At 36.5% G+C, this 24,950-nt stretch overlaps 1 protein-coding gene across 13 annotated transcripts in view; it reads left to right on the forward strand.

Annotated features, from left to right (window-relative positions):
* SOX5 (SRY-box transcription factor 5) overlaps positions 1-24,950 on the forward strand; it is a 1,147,842-nt gene that overhangs the window by 888,911 nt on the left and 233,981 nt on the right. For all 13 annotated transcript variants that reach the window (XM_042247392.2, XM_042247394.2, XM_042247393.2 and 10 more), the window contains 2 exons: positions 11,100-11,272; positions 16,118-16,186. In XM_042247392.2, coding sequence (XP_042103326.1) covers positions 11,100-11,272; positions 16,118-16,186 — 242 coding nt within the window. The remainder of the gene's footprint in view (positions 1-11,099; positions 11,273-16,117; positions 16,187-24,950) is intronic.

Consider the following 24,950-nt stretch of genomic DNA (forward strand, 5'->3'; position numbering starts at 1 on the left):
TAAAGGATTAATTTTAAAGAAGAATATACTTACCAATATCAATAGATTTTGTTACGTATCTCTTTGTACATTTTTGATAGAAACTGAATATATATTTAAAATATCACCAGATTTGTATTAATATACATGTAGAAATATGTGTATAAATAACTTTTTTGCATATGTCTGTTCATGCACGTGTTCTCCCAGTGAGAGGCAATCGTCTCTCAACATTCTGCTACTTCAGAGCATCCTAGAGAAAGACAAAACATAAATCAGTCTGCTCAAAAGTTTGACTTAGGTGATATCAGCCATCTCGGATTGGAAAACTTCCAGAAAGTGTTTGAGTAGTTCACTTTTTATCCAACTATTTGTAGTTTGGCTATGGTTAGTTGTGAATGGGTGGTAAGAGAAGAAATTCCTGCTAATCCACAAATTAAGTAACCATAATCTATAATGAAATGAGATTCAAGCAAATAGTAATTAATCTCCTTTACAGAGCTTGAAGACAGAGGTTAAAGAGAACAGTGAAGTTTCTTCTTTTTCTGAAGCAGCAGGTCCTTTATTTGTGGGATTTTAACCCATTTGCACCTGTGATATAGGACATATTCTCCAAGGTTCTTTATTCTGCTATGACCTGGGTAATAACTAAGCTGAGCCAAGAAGACTGCCTGTTCTCAGGCTTGTGATCTCATTCCACTGGAGGACAAGCATGTTTCCCTACCTCGTTTTCCTCACAAGTCTGACTTGAAAGCAGCCAGCAGCAGTGATGATAAGCTTAGAGGAAAGAAGCTCAGCTGTCCTTTCAGGCTTGCCTATGGGGTTAGTTCAGGAAGCTGCAGTACAGTCACAAAAGAAGTTTCTGTCTTTAATTTTGAGTTTTTTAAGCTGAACATTCAGAGCACAAGTTTGGTTATTGTCCTGTGTTTCTGTTCAAAAGGCAGTTTTCTGATGCATTTTAAAAGCACCTGTAGATCTTTCTTCTGCTGGGGGGCATGGTTGTTAGCTGCTTGGATCAGGTTTGGCAGAAAACTCGGGGCGAAAGCACTATGTTACTTTTCCCACTGACTGCCCATGACAGTTGCAATTACTGTCCATTGTTCATAGCTGGCGCAGAAGTGGAGAGGGTACAATAGTATGTTGCCTTCTGGGGGTAAGGGAATTTGACTTAATGGTTTTAGGGGGTCAGACACTATGATTACGTGCTGCCCAGGAATGTGGTTTTCATGCCACCTGAGAAGAAGTTAGTCGAGAACAATGGCCTAGCTGTTCGGCAGCTATTTTTTATGAGGCAAATAAAGGTGTAAGTCTCATGTATGTGTAGACTGCTTTCTGTCAGGGTAGGGAATGATAGGCATGACCTTTGTATAATCTGAAAATATGAACTTACTCAATTATTAGATAATTTATTAGGGATAATTTAGAGTAAGGTAGTTGACTAGAACCTTTGCTTATATTACGAAATTTACAGCCTTTACAGTATTTACTGAGTCTTCTTGTGAATTGAAACTACTCTTCTCTACTTACACTGGTCCGTTTTCACTTAACTGTTTAAAATGAATTCCAGGAAGCATGTGAGTAAGTAAATGAATGCCTGTACATATGTGTGTGTGTCCATGCTTGAGCATGTAAGACCGTAGCCAAGTGAGGGCAGAGCACGCTTCCTAAGTGCTGCCTTAGGTTGCTGTGAGTGAATTGCTTTCAGGGCATTTGGACAAAGACTAAACTTACAGCTTGTGTGCGTATGTTTTAGTCGCTAAGTCATGTCCAACTCCTATAATCCCGTGGACTGTGCCTGCCAGGCTCCTCTGTCCATGGGATTCTGCAGGCAAGAATACTGGAGTGGGTTGCCGTTTCCTTCTCAAAACTTACAGCTTGGTGAAGTTCAAAGAAGCATTTCCTACTATTACTTACTTAAAAAAGAAAAAAATCATAAACTTTTAAAATAGAAGAAATAAACAGTATCTGGTTTGGATAGCTTAGCTATCAATAAAGAGTTACCATACCCACTTAACTTCAATCTCATTTCTCAAGAAACAATGTGAGTTAGGAAAGGTCATCGACTTCTAAAAGCATAAAATATTTTTCATGTTGGATTATCTTGCCGGTTAGAATTTAGACCATCTTATGGTCTGGTACTTTGGAAATGTAAAGTAATTAGGCTTTAAAGTTACATTAGAAAACAATGCTCTGAAAAACATTCAAAAAGGACAATGGATTCCATTTTCCAGGACAAAAGAGTTTGACTAAAAAGCTCTACTTGTAGCAGACAGTCAATATATGTTATAAACATATTACCTGCCTAAAGAAATTATTTTTTCTTCTCTAATCAGTCATATAGTGTAACGAGCCAGTTTGCAGAGGTTTTGGCCTTATCTATAGTAGAAGCACTGAAGTAATGGTTGTGTGAAGAAATATATTTTATAGCCTCATGGTTACTGAAAAGGGGAAAAAAACAGTGCCTGCACTCCAGTTGGCAGCCAGTAGCGTCACACATTGTTTCAGCTAGCATGAAATTCCATTACACTGAAGGTCATTGCTTTGGCACTTCACCTGAGGACAGTATCTGGGGATCCATGGCAGCTTTGGCTAATCTAAACAGATCATTTGTTTTGCAACAAAGTCATTGCAAAATGTGTGTTTTACTGAGTTCAGTTTATTTGTAGAATTATAACAGAAATATCTGCATGCAAAAATTCTCTTAAATATTTCTGTTTTGGTCAGGTTCTGAAAGCAGGGCATTGTTCAAGAGGTGTTCTGGCTAGACCACTCAGAAAAGTCTAAATCAGTCTCTTTACCTGCCTTGTTTGAAGAATTCTTTACTCTTGCGTTCTTTCCCATTGATGTCCCTGTAGACGCTTCTCACCCTGCTCAGGATACATTAATTTAGGTCAACCAAGTGTTGTATATGATACTCAGGAAAATGCCAGCTGCAGTTGGTATAATGAAAAAATGGCTCTTTTGGAAAGCTATACTTTTTTTTTTCTTTCTTTCTAAAAGATGGGACATAAAAGCAAACACACCAAACAGCTCTAGGATGAGTTCAAGGAAATAATCTATTTAGCAATACTATGGTCTATCAGAACTCATGAATTACAGACATGCTTTCATAGTTTCAACATGTCGATTAAAGTAGACCCTCTCTTAGGTGACATAAAATTTTGAGAATTAAGAGATATGTAGATTTAGTATATGACTTGTAAGAGATAGTTCTCTTTAAATAGCATTAGCGAATTTGAAAATAAGCAGGCTTGAACCAGAATCAGGTCTTAGGTAATCTAGTAAAAGGTATCCCTGGGTTTTTGTAAATTTAAAACAAGGAAACTAAAAATCTGAGCATTTAGATACGTTAGGATTTGTACAACTTTGAAGTTGTTTTAAACTCACTCTTAAAAATCCAGTAACTATTTAAGAAACACACGTTTTGCTAATTACCTTGTGACTATTTCATTTGTGCATAAAATATATACATATATATATTTATATATGTCTTCACATTTTTTCAGAGGGGTTGGAAATGCTGATTATTTTCTGAGGGAACTTTTGGATCTAGAATTTGTTTAACATAAGAGACAGCCATAAGGAAGGTACATAACATATAGTCATTTACTTCTAAATAAAGTAAATGTTTAATGTTTTTAATCTACTAAGCTTGTTTTATAGTTCCTTGTAGTTGGTTATGAGTAATGTTTTCAGTTTTTGTAAAAACTATTTCATAAGAACTGAAGAAAGACTACTGGTGTACAGAATATAAATTTTTAAAATAAGTCTGGCAGTGTATATAAAAGCAGAAAGTGACTTTATGTTTTCTGCAAATCAATTACTTACTCTGTCTTAGAAAGCCAGAGTCCTTATGCCAGTGTATAAGCACAGCAAATGATAGAACGGGAACAGTCAGCCACTGGCTCTCCTGGATCTGTAAATTGATAATCCAGTTCACCAGCTAAGTTTTACACGCCTTTTACTGAAGGGACTTTAAAAAGCATGTTTTAAGCAGATACTGTTACATAGTTAATCTGGGTTTTATTATTGAAAATAAAAATATGCTCTCCTCCACAGTTTCTCATTTAAAAATACATTCATTCATTTAACAAGTATTCATTTGTGCGAAGGGTGTGAAGATTCTAAAATTAAAATAATTATAAAAACATTATTTATTTATTTTTCTTGTAGATGGGGACTCCAAAGCTTATGCCGTCCAGATCACTGGATAACAGAATTAACCTAAAACCTTTTTTTTTTGAAGTGAACAATCCTCTAACAACTTTACTTTGACTTTTCACTTTCATGCATTGGAGAAGGAAATGGCAACCCACTCCAGTATTCTTGCCTAGAGAATCCCAGGGATGGGGAAGCCTGGTGGGCTGCTGTCTGTGGGGTCGCACAGAGTCGGACATGACTGAAGCGACTTAGCAGCAGCAGTGTTCTCTACCTAGAGAAGCATGGTGCAGTCAAAAAGATGCGGTGTCTTGTTGCCCAGATTCTTTCAAGGACTTATGGAAATCAGGCTACTCTTTTAGTTTGTTTCCTCATCCACTCATTTAAAAACAGTTGTATTGATTACATGCCCATTTATGTACAGGCACTTGATTAACATCTTCCTTACAGAATTATTGTAACAAAGTCATTTATTCCCATTTTAGGTAGGAAGAAACTGAATCTCAAAGAAAGAGATTAATTATCCAAAACCATATGTTTAGTTATGAGAGAATCAAGAGCTAACTTTAATTCTGTCTTCAAAGTCTGTGCTGTTTACACGATGCTTGGTAGTCAGTCTCCAGTAAAGTTGGAATGGGTGATCTCTAAAATCCTCTAAAACTTGAAAGCATATTCAGACCCACGACAGCTAAACGAAGAGTCCCTCTAAGATACACCCATCTTTAGCCTACTCACATGGTGAACTGCCCTTGTACTATTACCTACCTTACTAGTAGCCTGCAGTTTAGAACCCAGTACGTATTTCATGAGTGAATGACCAAACCATGCCATGTTTTGCAATAGTTATTATTGACTGTATTCCAGTCTCTACATGCAGCAAATGTAATGCCATATTTTTTAAACTGTTGTTTTTACATTTTAAGTACAATATCCAAGTAAGTGGATGGAATAATTTTGGGAGGAGTTTACAAAATTACAATCTCCATTAAAAAGTGAAAGTGAAAGTGAAGTCGCTCAGTCATGTCCAACTCTTTGCGACCCCGTGGGCTGTAGCCCACCAGGCTCCTCCATCCATGGGATTCTCCAGGCAAGAATACTGGAGTGGGATGCCATTTGTTCTCCAGGGGATCTTCCCGACCCAGGGATCGAACCCAGGTCTCCCGCATTGCAGGCAGATGCTTTAACCTCTGAGCCACCAGGGAAGCAGACTTGTGTAATAAGAGATTGTATAGAACTGTACTTTTTTTTAATAAAAAGGAACAGTGGCACTTGTTTTCACTGCACAATGATAGTACATACATCTTCTTCAAAAAATCCCAGGAACAAAATATCCAGTCATGGGGTAACAATGGTAAAGACCATAGCTACTTTTCAAGTGTTCCATTTCACTCTAATTATAGTCTCTCCTAAAACTGATAGCTTTCTATATTATGTATATATTTTAAAATCTAAGCCAAAGTCCACCATTTAAGATATTGAAACAAAGGGAATTCCCTGGTAGTTAGGACTTTGTACTTTCACTGCTGAGGATTGGGGTTCAATCCCTGATGTTAGTTAAAACTGCAAGCCACCCAGTGCAGCCAAAAAATAAAGGTATTGAAGCAAAAAGGAACTATTTTTTCAAAGTAAGTTGCAGAAACCCAAAAGTAACTATATTTATCATATTAGCAATGTACACTAGAATATCAATGTAAACTGTCATGTAGAAAATGATAATACCCCTGAAATAATTTTAGTTGATTCCAATTTCTAAGAATATCTATATTGCAGTAAAGGGTATATAATTAAATTTTATCAAAGTTTGATTGCATTCATTGTCAGTGAAAAAGACTATTCACAGATGTGTGTAGGTTGGATAACTTAAATATTCCTTTGATGAATCAGAATAATGCCATTCATACCTTGTGATGTTGGGGTCTAACTTTTTACTCTTGTTGGATAAGACTGCCACTGAAAAAAGCTTTAGTAATACATTTAGAATGCCTTAAGTTAGTTTCTATTCATTATATTTTTAGTTCATTCAACAAATACTGCTGTCTGTCTTGCCATGTGCTATGTTCTGGAGATGTAGTGATAGCAAATGGAGTAGACAGATTTCTGCCCTTCTGGAGCTTACAGTCTAGTAGAGACTCTTTCACTAGGCAGAATTTTTAAGGGCAACATAATGAATGACTTTTAGCTCCTTCAAGTGGAATACCAATTGAAAGCAGCAACATTTCCATAAAAAAAATTACATTGAGTAGAGTCCTATCCAAATTATAACAGTGATAATGTAAGGAACACCAGCAATAAAAGAACAAAACATCCTGGCAAAGATTGACTGTTGCTTTGAAACAAAGAACTAAATTTGTGGCAATGTTTTCAAGGGAAGAAACATGATCTCTAATTTACTTTTAGTGTTGAAATTCTAGGCCTTTTCCTTTCCTGAGTGACTCTTCCTTCCTTTTATTTTTCCTTTATTTGGATCAAAACTTCCAAAAATTTACTGTGATTTTGATTGTTCAACTTCGAGCCAAATATCTATTCTATTTTGGTAGAACAATATTTAGGAACTATCAGCTTCCAAAGATTTTTTTTTTCTCATTATATCAAATGTATTTGAAACCATCCTTAATTTAAATCATTCCAATAAAGGTTTTTATCTATTTGCATAGAATTTTACATTATCAGTCAATTAAGGACTTTGTTCTTAAATTTATTTATTTAATTCATATAATAAAAAGTGATAGGGTGTCTTGGCTTCCCTGTTGGCTCAGATAATAAAGAATCTGCCTGAAATGCAGGAGACTTGGGTTCTATCCCTAGGTTAGGAAGATTCCCCTGGAGAAAAGAATGGCAACCCACTCTGGTATTCTTGCCTGGAGAATTCTGTGAACAGAGGATTCTGGCAGACTGCAGTCCTTGGGGTCACAGAGAGTCGAACATGACCAAGTGACTAACACACACACACACACACACACACACACACACACACACACACACACACACCAGGGTGTCTACCATGTGTGAGGCACTACTTGGGGGATATAGTGTTGAACAAAACAAGCTAGTATTCTGCTATCATGGAGCGTATTCTCTACTGGGAGATTCAATAAATAAATATCAGTAACATCACAGCATATGGTGTTGACTACTAAGTACAAAATAAAGGTGGAGTCACGTGATAGAAGAGGAGGGGGTGGCTTTTTTAATTTTGGTGTTCAGGAAAAGCACTCTGGGGGAGGAGTTGGCATTTAAGCTACTATTTGGATGGATTGGAGTCGATTGGTTGATTGGTTGGTTAATTATCTCCTCTCTTTAAATGTAGTCTCTCTGAAGCAGACATTCTGTCTGGCTTGTACAATGTAGTGCCCCCAACTCCTACAATAGTGTGAAGCATGCAGGAGGAATTCTGTGCATATATGTTGAATGACTGAAAGAAAAAACCAAAAAGCTAGTAGTTCTTTGCCAGGGGAATTTGGTAATGTCTGGAGGCATTTTGAGGTGTTACAACTAGGCAGGGTGTGCTACCAGCATGTATACCGCATGACTCCCCAGAAAGTGAAGCATCCAAACGAAAATGTGTATGGCACTGAGATTGAGGAACCCTAGGGGAAAAGTTTACCAGAGGGAAATATTTGAAATACAGAGGCCTTAAAATGGGAACAAGTTGCATATTGGTATTAGGGAAACTGAAAGAAGGCAATGGGACTGCAATATTTTGGCAGAGAAAATGGGAGAGGAGATAATGCCAAAGAAAGGCAAGGGCCTGATCATTCAGGGCTCTGTAAGGGCAGGGAGTTTGGAATTTATTCTATGTCCAGTATAAAGCTTTGAAATGGTTTTATTCTGTTGCATGATATGAGCTGATGCGTGTGCATGCTAAGTCACTTTAGTCGTGTCTGACTCTTTGCAGCCCCATGGACTGTAGCCTTGCCAGGGTTCTCTGTCCATGGAATTATCCAGGCAAGAATACTGGAGTGGTTGCCATTCCCTTCTCTAGGGGACCTTCCTGACCCAGGGATCAAATCCGGGTCTCCTGCCTTGCAGGCAGATTCTTTTACTCTTAAGCCACCGGGGAAGCCTGGCATGATCTGGCATATCTTCCTAAATGACTGCTCTGAACTTGTGTTTGCAGAATGGGTTTTAGGAGAAGTAGGAGACAGAATGTTTAGAAACTGTTGGGGGAGTCATGGCAAGAAAGGCGAGATGGTAATAGCCTGAAATGAGGGGCATTAGTGGAAATGAAAATACATGGACTGATTTACAATATGGTCTAATGATGAGAAGATTCCCAGTGAATCAAATATGGAAGATGAAAGAATATAAGCAATGTTTACGTGGTGATATCTCTTCCTGAGGTTGGAATGACTGAAGCTAGTTCCCTTCCTTTATGACTTCCCTCACACTGGGTTATGGAATGTTCTGGTGTGCACTTCTGCTCTGGAACTTAGAGAATTAAAAGAATTGCTTTCATGATAACCATTCTATAGTCACTAGGCAGTAGAAAGAACTGAAATGTAAGATACTTTTGTCTCTTAAGCCTTCATTCTTAGGGAATAGAAGCAAGATTAGCATAAATTAAAACACACAAGAGTGCAAATAACTGAAACATAAAAGATGAAGGGAAGTTGGATAAAGGTTCACAGAGTTAGAACTGAACAGAGACCATAAAATTAGATTTCAAGTAAAAATATTGATGTCTATGTGACTAAGTGAAGACAGGATTTTGTTAATATTTCATATACTGAATGCCAAAATGATATTTGTTTGTACCCATTATCAAATATATATATATTTTTTATACATCAGTATTATATTAGCTATAAAATAGATAATAGTACCTTAAGCTTTTAAATTATATGTATTTACAGGAAATACTTGTATTTGCCAAGTAATAATAATAATAGTAATAATATTCATTGTAGAAGATTTTATAAATGTTACAAATATGAAAAGATTACAATGACCCATTTAATGACCCATCACCTAGAAATAAGCACTATTAATATATAGATAAACTTTCTTCCAGTCTTTTTTTCTATAAATGTAGATATGTGCATGCCTTGAAGTGTTTATACAAATGTTTCATTTCTATCCAACTTTTTCAGCTAGCTTTATGTCATGAACAAGTTCCTATATTATAAAATATTCTTAAAATACTTTTTCTTCATGGGTACAAAATACTACCATCTGGATGTCCTGTAATTATTTGATGATTTGGTATTTAGATTGTTTCTAATATTTCATATAAGAACTTAATTAATACTTCATATCCTGTAGTTCTCTTGGGTTAGATTTTTAGAAATGAAACTGCGTCCTTGATTCTCACCCATAAACCAAACTCTATCTCAGACCTTTGCTCTCAGTAAATGGTTCTTGCATCTTGCCAAAAATCTAGGATTTGTCCTGAATCTCCTTATGAGTATTATAAAACATGATTTGCATCACATTTCCTAGTGTGTATTCTGAGAAATGCGATAGCAATTTATTCCTCTGCTGATGGTGTATGAGGATATACATTTTACCATCATTTGAATATCTTCATTGAAATATCTTTCTGATATATATTTAGATTGTTTAATGTTAGGATTCTAAATAGAATAGTCATATTGTTATTATTATTATAAAAATTTTCTTCTGTTTAATGGAATACAAATATCTGGAGTATAATAAATGCTTAACAATTTATCGAGCACCTGTCCTGATTAAGACTAAGAATTTATAATAAGGAGTATATGATATATTTCTTGCCTTCTATTCCACTCAGAACTTCCTTTCTGGATATTTGTTCTATAGCCTATGTAAATTATATTTGAACTTTTATTTCCATTTCAAGTGGGCACATGAAAATTATAATCTATTTACTACTTCCTAAGAGCACATGATTTTTCAGCATAAATTGATGAAGAGAAATGTAGTGAGATGGGGAATGGTGACTAAGTTATAATGGATCTTTCTATCTAATTCACATATACAGGTGGCAAATACATTATAGAAGTAGTGCTTAGTGTCTTATGTTTGAAGTGAAAATTGTTATTAAAAAGTGTGTTCTCTCCTACTGCTAGTTCTTTACCATAGGGTCTTGTCTATCTGATGAATCTTAAAAGAACAATTAAAAGTGATATTGTTTCTATTTCAGTGAACTGCTCACATTTCTGGTGTAACAAATCAGTATTTTAACCTGACTTAGAAGATTCACTGGCGTGGTTTAAGTATCTCAAACATACTGCTTATTTTAAATTATTGTGTGATTTGTCCTCCAAATCTTGGCTTTAACTGTAACCTTGAGTGGCCATAATGTTAGTTTTATAGCTATGTTTCATTATTTCATGATAGCATAAATTTATATTCTCAGACTTGAATATTTTTTCTGCTAGGTCTATTCTATCTTTGAAGAAAGCCTCTGAGTGTCATTTGAGAAAACAGTCTAAAACTTGATGGGTTAATAGTTTTTTTTTTTTTCTTTTTAAATGTAGGATTCCTTAATTCTGATTTTTAAAAATTCTGATTTTAAGAAAAGGAGATATCTCTGATAATGATAACTTGATCTCTTAAAAAGTTATTATGTTTTCGTGTTTTTGTCTTGACTCTTTAATTTGATTTTAAAAACTACTTAAAGCCAAGAACTGTGCTTTAAACCTCTTTTTATTTCTATCAGGCCCCAGATTAGAACATTAAGAATAATAAATGCTTAGCCAAAATATTTCATTTACTTGTAAAATTAAAGGGAAAAAAGCTATATAGATTGTTACTTGTCATAAATACAAAATAATCAAAATATCTGTTCATCCTAATATTCTGTAATGGATAAATAGCCATCACTTTTTAGTATTGAGTTACAGTTTGAAAGAAGGTAAGTACATGTTTGTTTGGGTGCCAAACCTTTTATTTGTAATATTTCTCCACATACTGTAGTCATTGTCATTGAGGAACCACTCTCTTCTCATTTTTCACACGTCTTATTGCCATCTTATTCTCAGGGACTCCTGAAAGCCTAGCTGAGAAGGAGAGGCAGCTCATGGGTATGATCAATCAGCTAACCAGTCTGCGAGAGCAGCTGCTGGCTGCCCATGATGAGCAGAAGAAACTGGCTGCGTCTCAGATTGAGAAACAGCGCCAGCAAATGGAGCTGGCCAAGCAGCAGCAAGAACAGGTGAGTCAGAAGTAGAGACACAAACAGTCTAGAAAGAGCTAGAGGCACAGGCATTGTTTCGCCTGTAGCTTATAGGTCACTCTGTGAGGCAAACAAATCAATAAAAGCTTCTCTCCTCTCTACCTTGCATAAAAAAGGGCAGAATACCAAAGTAAACAAAAAAACTGATCTGAAAAATCTTATCAACTATTTCAGTGGTGTGCAACATGGAAGTGATAGTAATCAAGGTGATGGATAAGAGAGAAATACAAAAGGAACCATGGAGAGAGTCAAGAGAACATTTCTAGTCAGGGATGTTATGAAAGCTTTCATTTGACCTGTTTGGTCTGAGCTTTGAAGGCTAGGTGTAGGATTCAACTAGTGAAGTAAATTTCCAATTATGGGGCAGGAAGTTTGGTTAGGAGTCTATTATAATAATCTAAATAAGACATGAGACTTAAACAGTGTAAGGACCATGGAGAACGGGTGGAAGAATCATGTATAGTCAAATTTTTTTAAGTGGGCTAAAGAGAGAGGAAAAGGGTTGAGCCTGGGTGACAGGCAAAGTCCAAAGGCAGGTAGATTTGGAAAAGCAGATGGCTTTTTTATATTGAATTAGAACTGTCTTCAGGTTGCCCATCTGAAACTATGAGAAAGAATATTCAGTTTAGTTCAGTTCAGCCCCTCAGTCGTGTCTGACTCTTTGTGACCCCATGGACCACAGCATGCTAGGCCTCCCGGTCCATCACCAACTCCCGGAATTTACCCAAACTCATGTCCATTTAGTCGGTGATGCCATCCAACCATCTCATTCTCTGTCTTCCCCTTCTCTGCCTGCCCTCAATCTTTCCCAGCATCAAGGTCTTTTCAAATGAGTCAGCTCTTTACATCAGGTGGCCAAAGTATTGGAGTTTCAGCTTCAATATCAGTCCTTCCAATGAACACTCAGGACTGATCTCCTTTAGGATGGACAGGTTGGATCTCCTTGTGGTCCAAGGGACTCTCAAGAGGATTCTCTAACACCACCGTTCAAAAGCATCAGTTCTTTGGTGCTCAGCTTTCTTTATCAATAAATAGTTTGAAACAGAGGGCTGAGCTTAGTTTCTGTGATTGTCTACATAGAAGAGAATAGTTTAAACCCCTGGAGAAGGTAAGTTTAATTTATTTAAAAAAAAAAAGTAATCAAGTGCTTCTTGTGGGCCAGGTATTGTGCTAACTACTGAAGTTATTTCAATTAAACAGAAAGACAAAGCCCCTAAATTCTAGTGGAAAGAGACAATCAAGAGGAATAGAAGAATTAACAAAATAACTTCAGATAGTGATTGCCCACAGCAGTTTAGAAGAACACCATTCTTTTCTTATTCATAAGAAGAGCCGACTCATTGGAAAAGACCCTGTTGCTGGGAAAGATTGAAGACAAGAGGAGAATGGGTCAGTAGATGAATGAGATGGTTAGAAGCATGACTGACTCAATGGACATGCATTTGAGCAAACTCTGGGAGATGGTAAAGGACAGGGAAGCCTGGCATGCTGCAGTCCATGGGGTTATAAAGAGTCAAACATGACTTTGCAACTGAACAGCCTTCAATACTTTTAGCTATCTGAATTCAGAAAATCCTAGGAGTCTCTAAAACTGGAGCTCAGATGAAGATACTTCTTTGTAGCGAATCCATACTTTGATGGGTCTTTGAGCATGCTTGTCCTCAAAAATCTTGGCAGTAGTTAATGGAGAGCAATGTACCTTACTTTTTCTTCTCACATCCTGGACTATTCTCAGACATCTTCCACAGATTCTAGAATTTTTTACTTACTCTGACATTCTCCTTAGAAAGTGAAGTTGCTCAGTCATGTCCAACTCTTTACGATCCCATGGACTGTAGTCTACCAGGCTTCTCTATCCATGGGATTTTCCAGGCAAGAGTACTGGAGTGGGTTGCCATTTCTTTTTCCAGGGGGTCTTCCTGACCCAGGGATCGAACCCAGGTCTCCTGCATTGCGGGCAGACGCTTTACCCTCCGAGCCACCAGGGAACTTAAGAAATCATTAGGTACTTCCTGAAATGTCTCCCTTGTATTGGAGAGGTGCCAGGTAACGATGCCTACACAGCCTGGGAGAAGATCCCTTCTGGAGGCTACAGGTCAGGTTCCTGGAGCCCATTCTGCTCTCTCAGGTCCCCTCTGGCACACCTTGCTGGCTTGTAGCCTGCTGGACTCCTTTGTCCATGAGAGTTCTCCAGGCAGGAATCCTGGGGCGGGTTGCCATGCCCTCCTCCCAGGAATCTTCCCAACCCAGGGACTGAACGCAGGTCTCCCACATTGCAGGTGGATTCTTTACCATCTGAGCCACCAGGGAAGCACATGAATACTAAAATGGGTAGCCTATCCTTTCTCCAGAGGATCTTCCCAATCTTCTTCAGGGAATCAAACCAGGGTCTCCTGCATTGCAGGTGGATTCTTAACCACATGAGCTACCACTGTTGAGCCCCAATTTGATGCCAGATTCTGTCCTAGTTAATGGAATACAGAAGAAATAAAATAGACAAAAATCCCATATTTATTGAATTCTAGTTAGGAAAAGATAGACAATAAATCAGTTAAATATATGTTGAAAATGATGCAGAGACATAGGGATGAGGGCGCCAGGTAGAGAGGTAGGCTTTTTTAGAATAAGTGTTCAGGGAGGTCCCATTGACAATATAACGGTTGAGTAGAGACTCGTAGGTGGTGAGAGAGTGAGCAGTGTAGTTATCCAGGAAGATTATTCTAGATGGAAGGGAGAGTACGTGCAGTGGCCCAGAGGCAGAAGTATTCTTGGAAAATAAGTGTATCCTTGGTGTGTTCAACAGATGGTGGAGCAGTGTGGCAATAGTGAAGAGACAGAGAAGAGATGAGATTGGAAAGATACAGGGCCTTGCAGGCATTATGTGGAAACTGAGACATAGGGTTTTGAAATGATGAATAACATGACACAACATGTTTTAAAATGATCTGTCTTTCTGCTAGGTTATAATAGGCTTCAGGGAGCAAGGGCAGAAGCAGAGAGAGCAAATAGGAGGCTATCACACCAATACAGGCCAAAGCCAGCAGTGACTTAGAACAGGAGGGAATGTGGAGGGCTATGAGGTAGTCAGTTTCCTGAGAAAATTTTAAGACACTTATAAAAAGATTCAAATATCAGCTGAAATATTGATATGTGGGAGGAAAGAACCAGACTAAAGAGGAGAATGATATTTTATTTTCTACCTTTTCCTTTCCTACTTTTCTTCAAGAAAATAAAAAGGAATTTCTTTAAGCTGTTTTCTTAAGATAAAATGAAAGTACTAAAATAATTATAATTGCACCAGTGTATACAGGGGAAATAATGCATTGTGAAGCTATGAGGACCCAACTTCATTATGTAAGTTCTCTACTTTCATTCATAGTAATTAATGGACCCTGTATCTATTTTTTCCTGAATTTTTAGCTTTCTGAAGCAGAGGTTAAAGAATATACTTTCATAATGAAAATGATAGTGATCATAGCATTAGGAATAAGAATTAGAGCTTTTTTGTAAGAAAGCTATAAGTTTTATGAGGTCAGAAGTTACATTTTTGTGAGAAGGTTTCCTGCCCTATCTCGTATAATTTAGTGTTTAAAGTTTTCTTCTCGTCTCTTCACTCATACGTGTTGCATCTAGTGTTCCTTCTGTATTCCTTTGCATCAGACTTTGTGTAAATGGTGAAAGGAAAATCAGCATGGTCCCTAACATCACTATATTTATGGATTCCTTCTGAGGAGACAGAAATCTGTTGATTAAAACAAACATGAAATATAACCTCACAGAATGTGTGAAGTAGGTAGAGGATGTTATAAAAAGGAATAACAGTGAGAGGGCGGGGAGACTGTGGTAGTATGGCTTAGAAAACACTTAAGGTGACCACACTGAGGGCCATTTCTTGAGTTTAGTTTTGAATCTGTTGAATTTGGAGTGCTTTTGAGAATGTTTGTTAGATAAACGGGCCTAACACTTATAGCAAAGATCAGGCTAGAAAAACAAATTTGTAATCACTTGACACATGTGTGGACATATAGAAGGAAAAGAATCGAGTCCAAAATTGAGCCTACAACATTGAACGACTGAAGAGAGCCACTGATGGTCTCTGAGAAGGACCAGACTCAGAGGCAGGAGCACAACCAGGAAAATGTGATGACAGAGGAGCCAAGGGAGAAAGTTCAGGCAAGGGAAAGCACTTGAGTCTTGAATTCTGATGAAAAGTCAAGTCGTGGGGACTAGGAAACGCTTCAGAATTTAACAAATTGGAAGTGACTGGTGACTTCATTAAGACTCCATTTAGTAGAGAGTTGGGGCAGAGACTGGAATTGAATGTACTGAGGACTCGGGAGTTAGGGGTTTGTGGGAGGCAGAAATGACGGTATTCACCGAGACACAGAAACGTACCAAAACCTCACTAAAGAATATAGCATCTTTTAATACTTGGTGCTACTCTGGACTCTGTTTCATAAACAGGAGGATGTGTGACATTATTTTCCTTTTCTAAGGGCTAAAGATGTCAGAGACAGTACCTCCTTACTAGATGGCCAGAAAGAGGGATTTTTGAAACTCTAGCATTTCAAATTGGATTGGACCACTGTTGTTTTGCCTTAGACTTCATTTGTTTTAGGCCAAAAGAAACGTAACTATTCCCAAAGTCGAAATATCTTGTTTGATCCTACTTAAGGATGAATTGCTGGTCCTGTAGGGACGTGAACACATCTATTTTCACGAGCTTAATCAATGTCATATCAAACTTTGTGACACAGAACACTGGGAATTTCCCCCTGGGACTGCAATACACTCTTAAATTTTCCATGTGCCATTTCTCCACAGATCGCAAGACAACAGCAGCAACTTCTGCAGCAACAACACAAAATCAATTTGCTTCAGCAGCAGATCCAGGTCAGAAATCATAATTTCATACGGACTTCCAATTAAGACGTAGATTTTGTTTCTCAGATGACCTCACTGAAGTGAGCTGCAGAATTAAAGCTACTTTCAGCCCAGTCGTGGCGTGTGGCCCCCCTGAGTCAGGAGAATCTTGCCTGTCACGGGAGTGGCAGAATCTTGCCTGTGTTGAGGAGTTTCAGGGATAGCAAGCTGGTGGCAATTTTTATCTTACTCCGAAAGGAAACTTTTCTGGAGAAATGTTTCCTTTTCTTTATTCTTTAATGTAGAAAACATGCATGTAAATGTTTTTAATGGGGAAGGTTCCCAGGAACCAAAGCAGAGAGGTATCGCAGGTTTTCTGTTAGCAGTAGCAGAGAGAACTTTTTGCAATAGGCTGAAGAGCCACACGGATTCAAGGTGGAAGTCAGGGAAGGTAATGATTTTGTGTTCAACTCAAATTTCACCCTTCTATTACCTGGAGAAACCAGGACTGACTGAGGGCTCTGTAACTTCCATATTTTTCCTCTGTGAAAACTTGTAACGATGAGAAGCAAAGCTGCTTGGGGTAGCCTCATGCCACCACTTGCTTGTGAGACACACTTTGACACAATCTGTTTCCCTTTCTGAATACTCCTTTTCTGAAAGCATTATTTCATAGAGTATTTATGAGGATTTAGTAAAATTGTGGATAGAGAACTTCAGTGTAGTTTCAAGGCATATAGTAAGTGGTCAATATATATTTGCTGTGACTAGCAAGAAGAAGATATATCTTACTTGACATCATCCATCTTAAAGCAGCTGTTAGATTGGCAGTTAGAATTTCATCATTCTCTTGAAGCTGTATCTTGAGAATCCAATATATTTAAGTGTAAATATCATAGATGACAGAAGCAAACATGTCAAAATGATTTCATTTGCATGTTTATCATATTTAGGCTTCTTTGACAAAAAAATTTATCCCATTTTTTTCTAACTGGGTCAGTTAGCCTTAGTTTCTATACTGTGGGTTATATAGCCAATCATTCGTGTTCCATCTGAGATTTTAATAAGCTAGTCACAGCTTTTAGTGAGACAGAGAAACATCATCAGTGAAATATCACAGCCAAGACTCTTTGCCTTCCTTAAGTATGAACAACAGATTTCTAATGTGATATTGTCTGTGTATCCATATCTGGAGTATGGTTATTCATTCAGTGCTCTAAAACTATTTATTGGGTTTTGTGTTTAATCTAAGCTTACTGGCTTAGAATATAACTTTAGTTGATGGTACCAAGTTAGCCACACTTAAAATGATTTGGCTATTGAAAACTGAAGATAATAAAATTATTATGGCAATTTCTCATTATAAATAAGATAAAATTCCATAGTGAGTGATGTGGGCCTTTACAAGTCACTTGGTTTCACTTTAATTTGATGATACCAATAGTTTTGTTTTTATAATTTTTATGAGATTGAGATTGTCTTTTGTTAAACGGAATGGAAAAACTAAATGCAAACCCATATTATAAATGTGTGGAAGGGTCAATCAGCTGTATTTTCTGACCATTTAAATTGTTCGACACCTTAGTACTTTTTTGGAATTATTCCGTAATTATGATCACTGTGTTAATAGTGTGGATTTAAAACACTGTCATAATGTCAACATGTGGAAATTGGTAGATTTCTTGCTCCAGAGCTTGGAGCATTTTAATTTGTAAATCAGAGCATTTTTTTAAATGAAATGCCTTAAACTGTTCTAGAAATGATAAGACTTCATTATGACATCACATGACTCTCTTCTAGTGAGCGGGAGCCAGCTGTAATGGCTTGCTCAAGATCACATGACTTAGAGATAGAACTAGGGTTAGCAAAGCAAAGTTTTCCGACTGTTTGTAGAAATTTTGCTGACTATGAGAATTTTAGAAGCTCAGAATTTCTATTTGATTGCAATATTACCTTTCTGGCCCCCACTAGTTAACAGAATAGGGAAAAGAAAAAAACAAAACAAAACTGGTAGTTCCTAAAGGAAATAATGTCACACTGCTGGCAATTTGGGGGAAACATTAAGAGATGTAGGGTATTATATCTGTGTATTTGTCCTCTTTCCAGTGTTAGTACAGATAAATGATACTGACAGAGTCAAAAGCATCAAGCTTTTTTTTTTTTTTTTAAGTCTGGGAATGTTTCAGGCAAGAAATAAGTACTGAACAAGAGTGACAGTCTGAAAGGAATCAATTTTCACAGCTTCTAGTATACTCATTAACTAAAAGAATAGTTCTAAAGTATATTTTATAAATTGTTAATTTAGAGCTGTCTTACAAACACTCAATAGTTATGAAAATCACAATATATGTAAATTAGTCTATTGAGAAGTTGTTCAAACAGTTATGGGAAGCACTGATGTAGTCGCATGTGTGGAAATAGAAGATTAAAAACATAGAAGATATCCTTTTTGTTCCCCATATAAATCCTTAACCATATTTCCTCTTAAGAAGTTTTTCTCTCCCTTTTCTCTAATTCCTCCTTTTTTTGGCAGTATAGGAGAGGGAGGTAGAAGACTAAAAATCAAACCTGTTATTGTAGAAGGCAAATTAAATTTATAACAAGTATTATTATTAAATGAATTTTTGTCGATGAATACATAATCAATGCTCATGTAAGAATTTGCTGTAGATTAAATTTTATTTGATATCTGAAAATACTTATGTAATATATTTTGAATTTGATAAACTTTTTTCTGAAGTATGAAGCTTTAAGACCTTGTAGAAATAAATATACCACTTACATTATTCATCCTGCTTGAATTTTTTAGATACTTTATGCAATTGTTCCTTTCAACCTTGGGAAAAAAATACCTTTTAGTTCCTTTATTGATATAATAGTGGACTACAATGTAATTAGTCCAGAACTAGGACAGGTTTTACAATTTTTGTTTCAACTATAAATATATAAGACATTAACTTGCTGCACATATTAGGAAAGACATGCAGTAAATACATTAGATGGGTTAAGCAGATCTGTGAGATAGATTAGATTGATAGGTAAGAGAGCAGAATGAATTTTCATACTTGATAGCTACAGTAACCGGAGGGTGATGTTTCCTAAAATTCTCCTCATTCTTTTATAATATCTCTTTAAAGTAGAGGTTACCTTAGTCATCTTTATGCCATTTGAAGTATATTTCACTCAACTTAAAAAACATAGAGTAAGTCTGTATGTGTGTGTATGAACAAACATTCACATATGCTAATAAACCAGATTATTTAAAATATTTCTCTTGACCTTTTAATTATATATTTTTTCAACTCAAGATATACAAGAACGGTGGTAAGTTTTACTCCATAGTTATTTGTTGAAGAGAATACCATAAGGATTGGCAAATTAGCCAGTTTATTTCATTACTTAGGACCAATTATTTATGAACTGTTTTTATCTCTTTAAAAAACAACCTCAGCTCTAAAATTGCATGATCTTAATTGGGTTGAAAACTCAATCAGCATTACTTCAAAGACTTTATAAACTCATAGTCTTCAAAATTTATTCACATATCTGACTCATGAGGATTAAAAGAATTAAGAAAGATTTCTGTCATTCTTTGGAGGATCATAAATCAATTCATTCTACAAATAAAATCAGGCATAATATCAGAAACATCCTATCTTCCTTTAAGAACATCTCTCTTTATGATATCCTTAATTTTAGGAACACTAAGAAAGTTTAATCTTTTTCTATTGTTCAACAGTGCTTTTCTTTAATATTTTTGTTTATTGTCCTTAAAAAGGAGTATTTTGCACTTTTATTTACTGTGTCTAGCTAACTTTTCAGAGAAGGCTATGGCACCCCACTCCAGTACTCTTGCCTGGAAAGTCCCATGGATGGAGGAGCCTGGTAGGCTACAGTCCATGGGGTTGCTAAGAGTCAGACACGACTGAGCAACTTCACTTTCACTTTTCACTTTCATGCATTGGAGAAGGAAATGGCAACCCACTCCAGTGTTCTTGCCTGGAGAATCCCAGGGACAGGGGAGCCTGGTGGGCTGCCGTCTATGGGGTCGCACAGAGTCGGACACGACTGAAGCGTCTTAGCAGCAGCAGCAGCTAACTTAATGCGTATTATTATATAAGATTAACTTTATACATATTTCAGAAAAGAATATCCTTATAGGTTTTTTGAGGGTAATTTCTTTTTCTTTTGCTGCATTGGTTGTACTATAATGCCCATCTTCAGCAATTTTATTTTTGACTCATCTCTTTTTATAATAAATCAGCTTATTTCTAATATTTCTAGGTGGTTTATGTTTCTAATTATGGTCCTAGACCAGTGGTTCATCTTGACCTGATTCACTGTTACCAAAACCTTTTAAAGTAAATGAATGAGTGACCTCTACTCAGTATCCATTATGGCAACAAACTGAATGTTCCTAGAGACTTGTTTCTTTTTTGTCTGGAAGCTTTGTGTAGGATATAGTTTCTACAGCTGTGGGTGTGGGGTGGGGAAACAGGTCCTAGCTTTAAATTTCTTACCCTTTTCCAGTAATTCTTAATGGAATTTAAGATTCTTATTAGCATCTTAGGGGGTCAGCTCAACTACATGCTCTAGTATGAAACTGACTTAAATATTTTTAAAGGTAAATTTAAAGATATTATACTTCCTTTCAAATGCATAATTTCATGATTACCAAATGGAAGCTCAGTGTTTAAACTTATATTTGTTGCATTCTCTCTTCTGATAAACTTCTCCAGCTATTGTTCATTGTATTCTCTTGAGAGCAAAGAATTGGTATTTAATAACCCATGTCATTATTTCTGATTCATAAAGTAAGCATGTGCAAGACTAATAGTAGCTTTGGGAGACTTATTCTATCTAGGACTAAGCAAATTTCTATTCTTAGCTGTGCAATGTGTATATTCCATTGTATGTTTGAAAGAGCTTGATTCTATGGGGGTTATAAGATTATATAACCATATGAAATTAAAGTGTATTAAATGGTTAAACAAAAAGATAAAGAGGAAGTTCTTTGGATTTTGACAAACTCTGATTCAGATTCTCCATCTTTATACCTCATCTGCTGGGTGATCTTGGGAAAACTGCTCAATCCTTCTGAGTTTCGTTGTTCCAGTCTATTAAATGGGGATTATAGAACCTAAGTCATACCTAGTTAGTGTAGGGATTAAATGGCATTATCCCTGGCATGCAGTGAGCACACAATGCTAAAGGTTTTTTGCCTAAGTTGTTAGAGAGAAAAGCTTCTTTCTGTTTTTCTCATGATGGACAATTTAATGAATATTTCTAGCAAAAGAATAATTTCTAGGAAAAACAGTATAACCTACATGGCAGCAGCCACTGAAAACTGTAAGTTCTCTGTTCCAAATTTATATGATTTTTCGAACTACAACAGATTTTTAGAAAGCCTTTATTTAGACACATCTCTCATTTTGACATTTGTAAACTGAAACCAAGTAAGGTTAGAAGACTTTCCCAATGTCACATAAGTTGTTACTTGCAAAATGATGGCTGGATTCCAAGTTTCTCGAGTCTTGGTCCAGTTCATTTTTATTTTACTGATATTCTACCATTTAAGGTTTAATGGCCCAAAGTTTTTAAATGAGTTTTCTTTCCCTGGGAACTTATTCCTACAAAGTAAAAATACATCTTGACTTATATACAATTGAATGATGAAGTTGCAGTCATAGGCTCAACCAATTTGTGATAAAGGTTTCATTTTATTGGAGCCAGAATTCTCTGAGCTCATTAAGAGTTTTGGTAATTCTCGATAAATTATTATGCAGAAGGAAATCCATTCAAATATTGTATTGAAAACATAATAATGTTAAAGGTGAAATAATAGTACCTGCCTGACCTGCTGATTTATGATTTCTTTCTCTGAGTGTGGTAAGCTGGAAGCATTTTACCCCCCCCTCAGCACTACCCCACACACATGCATGAGCACAAAGAGATTGCAAAGTAACCTTGTCTCTTTAGGAAACTGGAAATGCCAAGAATAAATGCCGTATAATTAAGGTAGCATTTCAACCAGAGAAGGAAATGTATTAACTCCTCGAGCTCTGAGTAATGTTTTACTCTATGAAATAAAATGCACTGCACCTCGAAGGATATAGTTCTTGGCATTCAGATAGATTTTTTAGAGGAGAGAACCTGAGAATACAAAGTAGGAGCTTTATGAACGATTTTCCTCTCTTCCTTGTACTTTCTGGAAGGAGAATTTCCTATTGAGAAGATGAGTGTCCTAAGAGAGCAGTGATGATAACTGCAGGTCTGTCCTTTTACTCAGAGGGAGCCACTTTAGAATCCTTACAGCATATGCACGTGTACTAAGTCGCTTCAGTCGTGTCTGGATCTGTGCAACCCCATGGACTGTAGCCCGCCAGGCTCCTCTGCCCATGGGATTCTCCAGGCAAGAATACTGGAATGGGTTGCCATTTCCTTCTCCAGAGGATCGTCCTTGCCCAGGGGTTGAACCTGAATCTTTACAACTCCTCCATCGACAGGTGAGGTCTTTACCACTAGTGCCACCTGGGAAGGCCCTTTCAGCATTCTTTTTTTTTTTTTTTTTAATGCATCTCATGGCAATTGCCTAATGATAGAATTTTGATCATTCATATTATTTCTTGATCTGGACAAAGCTGCCTTTGTTCATAGAGATACAGATAGATTGATGTGCATATATCACAACCCAGGAATCAAACTGGGGTCTCCTGCATTGCAGGCAGATTCTTTATCAACTGAGCTATCAGCAAAGCCCATATGTGTTTTACTTTTTATTAATGTTACGTGTGTCTCATGGCTAAAAGAGTACTGGAGAATAATAAAAACAGCCCTCCAGAGCCCAGGCCTCTATACTGTGCCCATATTTTTACTCAGAAGGCGCCTCCTTACAATCTGCTTTTATTTTTAGTAGCTTTCTATTATTTACTTCTGTATATCAAATGGACTTTCTCTAGTGGCTCAGAGAGTAAAGAATCTGCCTGCAATGCAGGAGACCAAGGTTTGATCCCTGGGTCGGGAAGATACCCTGGAGAAAGGAATGGCTGCCTACTCGAGTACTCTTCCCTGGATATTACAATGCTATGTCTGACTCATCAACTTTAAATATCATTAACTTGGAACTGGAAGACATAGTTCTGGTATTGCAACCCCAGCAGCCTTTCCTTATCCCTTCCCTAACCCTGTAATATAGTTACACATGTCATTGAAGTTCTTCTAATAGATATTTTTAAGCTTTAGTTAACGTACACCTCTTTTCTCATTCAATCAACTATAAATAATGTCTCAGCATTTGCCTTGTTGGATGAGGATGACACCTCTCTCTCACACCTAAAAGTGCTGATTCCTGTTATTTGAATTTTACACTAAATATATATATAATATATATGTGTATATATGTATATACAGCTGGGCTTCCCAGGTAGCTGAGTGGTAATGAATTTGCCTGCCAATGCAGGAGACACAAGAGATGCAGTTAAATCCCTAGGTCAGGAAGATCCCTTGGAGAAGGGACTGTCAACACACTCCAGTACTCTTTCTGGGAAATCCCATGGACAGAGGAGCCTGGTGGGCTACAGTTCATGGGGTTGCAAAAGAGTCTGACATGATTTAGTGACTAAACAACAACAGACACACACACATACACACACACACACCCCTATTGTGCTTTATGTGTTGATTAATCCTAAAGATCGAAAATCAATGAATGATTTTTATGTTAAAATATGAGACTACCTATTTTTCTTCATAGTCTAATAGGATTCTCCTCATTTCATTTCTGTGTAGCTTTCAACTTTCCAGTTGCCTTTTCGTTAGCCTTTCTTCCTCAAGATATTTGCCTTATCATCTCCATAAATTCTCAAGAATAAACCAGACCTCCACAATCCAATTTTCCCTGATACCTGCTTCAAGGCAGGTTCTTTCACTTTCATTTAAATTAGTCAGTCCTACCGATATTCCAAGATGTCCCTTTATAGTTCTCCAGGGCAGGAAAAATCACTCTTTCCTATATTGTCCTCCTTGGTTTACCTCCTTCTCTTGGTCCAGAATCACATCTGATGTAAATCACATATCAGAATCACATCCAGATATAAAGTTTTTGGTATAAAGAGTTCTAAATGTACACATATGTAATAATGCTTCATTTTACCCCTCTCCTTGATTAGTAGTTTGGCGCAAGTAAAATTGTAATTGAAAGTAATTTTTCTTATATTTTAAATTAACTGATTCGTCATCTTCTAGCATTTGAGAGAAATACATTGTTGATCTGATGTTTCTGTTGGTAAAAACCAATATTTTCCCTTCCTGAAAACTTTTAGTATCTTCTATTTACTGTGACATTTCATTGTAAATGAAAAATATCAGATATATATTGATACTTTGTTATTTATTTTGTAAAAACTATGAATTTTTATTCTAAAGATATTTTGGTCTTATTTTATCCCCTTTATTTTTCATTTTTTTATGAATCTATTAGGCAGACATTGTATTTTTTGTGTTATGTTTGTGTTATGTTTCTTATTGTTCATATTTTGTTCTCTGTTACTTTGTTTTTCTTTTTAGGTGATACCTACACTTTATCTCTTAAAATGTTTAATTGGATCTTTGAGAAGTTACCTTTTTAATTTCGATGAGAAACTTCTTGTTTTCTGATAATTCCCTCTTCAGGTTATTCTATTGTTTAATGGATTTGTTTTCTCCTTGAATATCTCAGGGTAAACAAATTAGAGGGTTTTACCAAAAAATTAAGTTCTCATTTCCTTAAATTATCTTTTGTCTCATTTTCACCAAG

This window comes from Ovis aries, chromosome 3, assembly GCF_016772045.2.
Source record: "Ovis aries strain OAR_USU_Benz2616 breed Rambouillet chromosome 3, ARS-UI_Ramb_v3.0, whole genome shotgun sequence".
Taxonomy (NCBI): domain Eukaryota; kingdom Metazoa; phylum Chordata; class Mammalia; order Artiodactyla; family Bovidae; genus Ovis; species Ovis aries.